The sequence below is a fragment of the Bubalus bubalis genome, chromosome 4 (genome assembly GCF_019923935.1).
Source record: "Bubalus bubalis isolate 160015118507 breed Murrah chromosome 4, NDDB_SH_1, whole genome shotgun sequence".
In the NCBI taxonomy this organism is placed as follows: domain Eukaryota; kingdom Metazoa; phylum Chordata; class Mammalia; order Artiodactyla; family Bovidae; genus Bubalus; species Bubalus bubalis.
In genome coordinates this window covers 3,020,716-3,028,945 of record NC_059160.1, presented here as the reverse complement: position 1 = coordinate 3,028,945, position 8,230 = coordinate 3,020,716, and the positions used below count along the sequence as shown (strand labels likewise).

The 8,230-nt window shown below is 56.6% G+C and overlaps 1 protein-coding gene across 5 annotated transcripts in view; it reads left to right on the top strand.

Moving 5' to 3' along the window:
* Positions 1-2,844: 2,844 nt before the first annotated feature.
* Positions 2,845-8,230, top strand: part of TBC1D22A (TBC1 domain family member 22A) — a 323,966-nt gene continuing 318,580 nt past the window's right edge. For 3 of the 5 annotated variants that reach the window (XM_044940746.1, XM_006074970.3, XM_006074969.3), the window contains exon 1: positions 2,848-3,084. In XM_044940746.1, coding sequence (XP_044796681.1) covers positions 3,023-3,084 — 62 coding nt within the window. In that variant the 5' untranslated portion in view covers positions 2,848-3,022. Of the gene's footprint in view, positions 3,085-8,230 lie in introns of all 5 variants that reach the window. The other 2 variants (XM_025282671.2, XM_025282672.2) reach the window with 2 other exon arrangements.

Here is an 8,230-nt window from a genome sequence, read left to right as displayed (position 1 = left end):
AATAATTTTTCATTTTTATTATCATGGAGCATTCTTTGGATAACTGTGTATAATTGATCAGTTTTCCCCAGCAGCAATGTTGTAATGAACAGGCCTGCCTTTGAACACAGGTGAGTCGCTCTAGGGTACACACCTGGCTTGTAGGATATGTACACCTGCAACTCCTAGAAGTTGCCGAATGGCTGTCCAGAATTATTGAATGAACCTGTGCTCCCACCAGCAGTGAATCAGCGCATTCTGATTTATGTGCTGCTCATAAACCCACATGCTCATTGATTTTGGCATTGACAGATTTTTAAATACTTCACCATCTGTTAAGTGTGAAATTCTATGTCCCTGGCTTTAACTTTGTTTCCCTAAACCTCAGAGAGAGGAGGCGTCTTATGTTTGCTGCTGAGACGAACAAAGGCTCACTCATTCACTCTGCGCTCATCCGGCTGTCCTGGGTGCTGCCTGCACGGGTCCCCTTCCTCGCCTCCGCCTTCCCCATCCGGCCTTCTTCCAGATACTCCTGGTACATCCATCGCTACCACGGCCCCTGTCTGAACCCATTTCTGGAGATCACCTCTATTCTGACTTCGCTTTTCAATTATGCTGCTCTTGATGCTGATCTATGTCTGACCACCAGTCCTGGGACTTCACCCTGGCCCATCCTCCCCTGGGTAACCCCATCTCCTCATCTGGAGATGAGCAGGTTCTCTCACCAGCTGCTTGGCTGAGGCCTCAGATCTCATCCTCAAACCCAACGCCTCCTAAAGCAACCACAAACCTGGCTTGCCCTGCGGTCTCCGTTGGCGGCCCTAGTAACAGTAGTGCTTTGCTCAGACGGTCCTGAAGCCTTCAAGGCAACCTGTTTCTCCCTGTACCTTCCTCTCCTAACACACAGCAGACAGGAAAGCATGAGGGAAGTTACAAGGAGCGACCAAACCCGAATGTCCTAGTTACATCCAACCAGGTGCTGGCTGATTTCCCTTTTTAAACGCCAGTATCTTAGTTCTGCTGCCACCCCAATCATTGATTTGTGCAGTAAGCTATACTGAGTTGGAGAAAATCCTGTCGGTAGGGGGTCCTGACAAGGAGCTGAGCTCTGAGAAAGATCTCTGGGGAGGCTCTGGGGCTGGAAGAGATCCCTGGGGCCTTCCTGAGCCCTGCTAGGCGAGGGTCCCAGGAGGCTTTGTCCAGCAAGGGGTCCCTCTGCATCTGCAAGGCTTTATCAGGAGCTCTCTGGAGATTCGCAGAGGCCATGCGCACACAGGATGGGGCGGGGGGAGTTCCCAAGGCTCTGCAGCAGAGGGGCTCTGAGGATCTGCGGACGTTGTCAGCAGGGGCTCCCCAAGGACTCACTGCCACTGCCTCAGGGAGACGCTATGGCTGTGACAGGAGGGGATCCCTGGAGAGCTCGCATGGTTGTCACTCCTTTAACAAACGTTTAGAGAGCTTACTGCTTAGTTCTACCAGAAGAAGACTGGCAGGAACTTACGAGCTCCGTGTGAAGGGACACAGAATCAACACGCACCCAGGAAACTTGCAGGGTGGGGACGAGGGCAGTGGGAAGCCTTGCTACTGCAAGACAGGATAGGAGACTCGGGCGTCACAAGGGATCTGAGAGGGCCATTCTGCTCTGCGGGCCAGGGTGGCCTTTCCTGAGGCACTGGTTGCCATACGATTGAGATAATACACATATAGTACCTAACAATGCCCTCTGCACAAGTACTAAATCAAGGTTACTTATCAGTAAGCGAGGAAAACGTGAATCAGAACATAATCGAGAACTGGCAGAGGTCTGCCAAGGGGCTCCCCAAAGCCATGCCGCAGCTGCACTCGGAAATACCAGTCCCTGACCTCTCAGGCCAGGTCTACAGGCCGATAGAGAGAACAATGCCATCCACATGGGTGATTTCAAATGCTCTGTTAGCCACGTTTAAAAACAAAAAAAAGGAAAAAGGAATGTGAAAATAATTTCAGCAATACATTTTACTGAATCCGACACACACACAAAAATATTACTTCAACGTGTAACCAACATAGACATTAATATCTCCATTGCTTCCTTTGTACTACGCCCTGAATACTCATTGGAAGGGCTGATGCTGCAACTCCAATCCTTTGGCCACCGGATGCAAAGAACTGACTCATTTGAAAAGACCCTGATGCTGGGCAAGATTGAGGGCGGGAGGAGAAGGGGACGACAGAGTATGAGATGGTTGGATGGCATCACCGACTCGATGACGTGAGTTTGAGCAGGCTCCGGGAGCTGGTGATGGACAGGGAGGCCTGGCGTGGTGCGGTCCATGGGGTCGCGAAGAGTTGGACGCGACTGGACTTAACTAAGTCTCTGAAACCCCGAGCGTATTTCACCTGCCCGTTGTCAGGGCTGAGGTAGGGGCATCTTCCTGCTTCAGGGGCAGCTCTTACGCGGGAAGCCTGGCCCAACCCCCGGCCCTCCTCGGCCATCCTGCCCCCGGCCCAGCGCCTCCAGCCCCGCAGCCCCTCACTCGCCCCGGCCCCACCCCCACTGACCCTCACAAAGCCCCTCGCCACGCTCTCGCCCAGCTGCCCTGACTACAGGAGTTAGTCAGCCACCGGGTGTTTACTGGTCCCCCGCAAGGGTGCGCGACAGTCACACCCTCGACCACCCCCCGCGGACGGGTGCCTTCGGTCCGCGCGTTGCTCCGCCCTCTGGTGAGGACCACCGCAGAACAACCCTGGGCCTCTTCTAGACATCGCGACTACCAAGCAGCCCAACTCCAGTGTGTCCAGGGCACCGCCCCCCGGCGGCGCCTTGTAGTGACGTCGGACGCTCGCGTCGTGCGTCACGCTCTCCGGGGACGGGGGCGGGACTTCCGGGCGTGCGAAAGCACAACTTCCGGAGGGAGGCGGAAGAGCCTCTCGGCTGTACATTTTCGGGGAATCCCAGGGATCGCTGAGGGGGGCGCCAAACGGGGTACAGGAAGGGGCCGCCGCGGAGGGCTGGCCGCCCTCGGGGTGTCGGGGCCGTGGGCCTGAGCGATGAGGAGGGGCCATGGCCAGCGACGGGGCCAGGAAGCAGTTCTGGAAGCGCGGCAGCAGCAAGGTCCCGGGCAGGTGGGTGTGACGGGGCCCCGGGTCGGGGTCAAGGGTCAGAGGTCAGCGGGCGCGTCGGCTCCCCGGGGGCTGCGGGAGGAATCGGGGGTGCGGAGAGGCGATCGGGGTTCCGGGGGGACTGCCCAGGGTGTCCGGGGGCGCGGACTGTGGGGTCCGGGAGGTGGCCGTGGCTGCACGTAGGAGTGAGGCCAGAGGGGAGGGTGTTTGTCCTGAGACCGCCAGGGTGTTTTCTGCGGAGACTCTTCGGCCGCCGGGGCTGCACGTAGGAGCCCCCTCTCCTGGAGCCGCGAGGAGTCGGTGGAGCGCGGAAAGTGGCCGGGTGGCTGTCCCCGCGGGGCGGGTGAGCTTCTGCAGGGGGCGTGGTGGCCTGGACCCACTCGACTGGCCTTCCAGTCTCCTGTGGGTTTGGCTGCTTTTGCCCTGGGCTAGGAAGAGTACTTTAAGGCTCCCTGTGAATTTCCACCATCCCAACTTCCTGGCCTCAAAACCCAACTCCTGTCTTGAGTCAACAGCAGGAAGAAAATTAAAAAAACATTTCTTTTTTTTTTGAAACAAGCGCCAGCAGTGACCTGGGTGCACCTTGGAAGCTGCACTGCTCCCAAGTCCTCCTGTAACTGATGTGGGGCCCTGCCCAGCCAGGGCCCCAAGGAAACAGGGAGACACCACTCGGAAAATACTTAGGAAGAAATCCACTGCTGGTGAACGTAGATTACAGAGACACAAGCTACACGATTTCTAAACACGGTCCTGTTTGCAAACTAAAAGTGTCAGATACTGAAGATGAAGAATTGTGGTCTTAACTCCAAGTAGAATCATGCATGAGCACTGTTTATTTTTAAGGCTGCATAGTAAGCACTGTTGTTTGAGTGATAGAATTATAAACTTTGGAATTCACTGTGCCTAATCAGAAAGGCTTAATTTTCAGAGTGGTCTGGCAGTTAGCAGGAGCTGAGTTACTGTATGCCCAGAACAGCGATTTTTGGACAGGGGTCACTAAAGTTGGCCAAAGACCCTGTTTCATTGTATAGGATGGTCCTTGAAGAACAGTCAGAGGTTTCATCACAGCCCATGTCAGGGTCCAAGATGGTGTGAAGGTTCTGAAACATCAGAGAGGAGGAGGGTCTAGTGGTGACAGGAACAGACGCTCTAGAGCACCGACTCCAGGGAAAAGGAGCCACGTGGCAGGACAGTTTTGTGTGTTGTTTTTAGGTCCTGAGATTTTGGTACCTCCTCAGTCTAAATGGATTCTGATTCTTAACCACCGCCTGAGGCAAGAGAGTAGTGGAGCTTCTGTATTAGTTCTAATGGTGAATAAACCTTTGGATCCATAACTGTGTCTCTTGGGTATTTGTCCTTATCTTGAGTTCAAGGGGACTTCCCTGGTGGCTCAGACGGTAAAGCATCTGCCTACAGTGTGGGAGACCTGGGTTCGATCCCTGGGTTGGGAAAATCCTCTGGAGAAGGAGGTGGCAACCTACTCCAGTACTCTTGCCTGGAAAATCCCATGGATGGAGGAGCCTGGTAAGCTACAGTCCATGGGGTTGCAAAGAGTCAGACACGACTGAGCAACTTCAGTTTACTTACTTGTTTTTTACTTTACTTTACTTTGGGTTCAATAGGGTCCCTCCCAAAATTCAGGTCTTCGGAACCTGTGACTCTGACTTTATGTGGAAACAAGGTATTTGCAGATGGAATTGAGTTAAAATGAGAAATGAGGCCATTCTGGATTAGGGAGAGTGCAAGTCCAATGACTGGTGTCCTTAGGGGAAGAGGGAAATTTGCACCCCGAGAGAGAGATGTAGGGAGGATGGCACGGATGGTGGAGGCAGATTGAAGTGATGCCTTTACTAACCAGGGAAGCTGCGGATTCCTGGCAGCCAGTAGACACTGGAAGAGGTAGGGCAGGATCCTTTCCAAGAGCCTTGGGGGGAGGCCAGGGCCCCGCCGGGACCGTGACTTTGGCCTTCTGGCGCCCAGCCCTGGGGCAGGACGTCCCTGGGGCCCAGCCAGTGGGTCTGGGGTTCCTGGCTGTGGCAGCCATGGGAGCTTGCTGCTGTCCTCAGGTTTCTTCTGTGAAATCCTGCATCGCCAGAGAGCGCCCGGCCTGTTCTGGGGTTTTGAGTCTGTGCTGTGCAGAGGCACTGTAGAGAGCAGCTCCCTGAGATCGTTCCAGACTCAGAGTGGGGTCTGTGACCCGCCGTGGCCGGCACCGCGGAGGCCGGCCCATGAGGGAAGGCCTGCACCGGCCCCTTGCCTCCTGCGGCCTCGCCTCTGGCAGGGGCGGGAGGAACTGCGGAGGTGTGCCCGGTCCCCGTCAGCAGGTGGCCTTCCCTTGGGGATCGCTGGCCCCGCACCTGGTTCAGCTGCACAAGCCCCGCGCGGTCAGATCCCCGCTGATTCCAGCGGCTGTGTCAGGTCTGTGAATGGGTCCTGTAATTAGCTTTTTTTTTTGAGTGTGGGCCCCAACCCAGAGCAACCCGAAGGTGGAAGAATACACCCACCACAAAATACAGAGCGGTTAAAGGCTCTTTGTACGGCACAGCCCTTTACAATGAACAGTTCCTTGACAGTAGTGGCTGATATTCATCTTGCAGTCAGCGTTTGCCAGGCCCTCTTCCTACCACTCTGCACACGTTTGTCTCCCTGGTGGTTTATTTCAGTTTTAAAAGTCTTTATTGAATTTGTTACAATATTGCTCCTGTTTTATGTTTTTTGGCCAAGAGGCACGTGGGATCTTAGTTCCCCGACCAGGGATCGAGCTTGCATCCCCTGTGCTGGAAGGTGGACCGCCAGGAGAGTCCCTCGCTGGTGTTTTAGAATTTATAAAAGGCCCTCTGTCCTCCAAGCACACTCTGGGCCTCGCTGAGGTAGGCGTGGTGGTTTTCCCGGAAATGCCGTGCAGAGAAGCCTCGGTGTTTTCTGCAGGACGCGCAAGGCCCTTTATGACCTGAGCCCGCTCGACTCAGCCGCGTCTCCCGCCCTCCCTGCTCTGAGCTTTGCCCTCAGTGGTGCTGAGGGGCTTGTGGGTTCCTTGCTGTACCTGCTGTGTGATGCCTCTGAGTTTCGTGCTTTTGTAGCTGACCAGAATGTTCTTTTCCTCCCTTCCCTCTCCTTTGCCTGGCTTTCTTTTTAAGGATTTTAAAAAACTCACTCCCAGTGTGCCTCCCGGTGAAGCCTGGCCTGTTTTCATGCGGTCTGGACTAAAGTTCACCTTTGTGCATCACACTCAGCGGTGGTGGAAAGTGCTTGGTTTCTCACCAGCCAGTGGGCTCTGCGCGTTTAGGGAGTGTTCCTTACTCATCCTTACATTGTTACTGCAAAATCAATTAAGCGGTGGTTGATCCGAACTGTTTCCTAGATGAGCCTGGAGATAACCAGTGATTTGGCCAAGGTCTTATGCCGTGTGCGCTGGTCCCGCTGGGAGATGCCCCTCTTCTGTGCAGGCTCTGGGCCTTAGGTTGTGTGTTTGGCTGGTGGTTCCTTAGAAACCTCTCTTCTGGATGAAGGATGGGAAGACGTCTGACTCGGGGCTGGGCGGTCTGGGTGTCAGCCGCCTCTCTGACCTTCGCCTTGGCCCTGTTGCTCTGGGCCGTCCGTGTCCTCCTGTGTGACCTAGGAGCTGCACTCGACCGCAGTGCCTGTGACCTCCCGGAGGATATTTGCTTGGCCGAGCCCCGATCTCTTAGATGAGGAGGAGAGGGGCCTCTTGGACCCGTTCTGAGAGCCTGATAACTTACTGATTCAGCAAATATTTATTTAACCCGTATTAACATGCGAGTCAAGGTTCCAGGTACTAGAGATGCATCCGTGAATAAAATAGAGCAGAACCTGTGCGCTCACAGCGGAGTGGGGGAGGCGGAGAGTGATGCGTTAAGGAGTGCGTTAACTGTCGGGCGATGGCTGGAGTCCAGACAAAGGGAAGAGGGACAGACGGTTGTGGGGCAGGGAGGTCTCAGGATGATACGAGCCGGGTGAGCCCTCCCAGAGCAGGTGACATCTGAGCAAGGTTTGCAGCAGGTGAGGGAACAGGCCTCGGGGGTGGCTGGGAGAGAGTGGTCCCGGCAGAGGGGTGAGCACGTGCAGAGGCCCTGGTTTGGGGGCGACGCTCATGTGTGTCTGAAGGGGAAGCGCGGGTGCGTGTGACCATCGCCGAGGGTTGGGCTCGGGGGGACAGTCATGGGGCGCGAGGCCTGGAGGCGGGGCTCGTGGTCGCGGCAAGGACGGGGGCTCTCGGTTTCTCCTTCTGAGCGAGCAGCCTTTGGAGGACTCTGCCCGAGGCGTGGCCTGTCCTCTGTGCCCTGTTGTGGGTGGACTGGGGGCTGAGAGGCCAGGCCGGCAGCAGGGACCAGTTAGGAGGGGCGGGGTCGCCGCTTCTGCCGTTGGCCTTGGTGTTCTTGCCACAGTTAACGTTAAATGCCATGACAAGGCCATCGCACGCAGGTGTGAGAACACACGCTGCCCTTCGGCGTGGCCCCCTCGCGTGCCACATGGCGTGCACTCTGCTGACTGTGCAGGGCGACGTCTGTAAGTGGGGGGCTGGCGTTCAGGGTCCCCACTGCGGGTGGAAAGGCTGCGGTGCTCTGGTGGGGCCGGGCCAGAAGACGGTTCAGCGTCCTGGTTCTGGCGGCCGTCGGCTTTCAGCGCTCAGAGTCACGAGGGGCCCTGAGTGAACGCGCCAGCCGGCTTCGCTGTCACCCCACTGGCCACCACCGTTGCAGGGGGGAGTGTTGCGTGGGTAACTCATTCAGAAAGCAGGGGAGCGTCTTCCATGTGCCAGGGACCACGCTGAGCAGAGGGATGTGGGCCTCGGGGCCGGTGAACACCAGATGCGCAGTCTGCAGGGTCGCCCGGCCGCAGCCTGGTGATGGGTGCAGGACAGCGGGCACTGCATCCTCAGAATGCCACATCCCCCAGAGGAGGTCTGGTCTAAGCAGGGACCCAGGGCTGCAGGGGCCAGCCTGCCACGTGGAGGTGCGGGTCAGGGTCAGAGCATTCCTGTAGGGAGACTCGGTGGAGGAAGTGAGGGGGGGTGAGTGGGGCCTGGGGAGGACTTGGGTCCTGGTCCCCATCACTGAGCGGTGAGGCCCCATCGTCCTCCCGAGAGCAGGCTCAGGGCTTAGGCTGTGACGGGCCTCGCAGGGGTCCC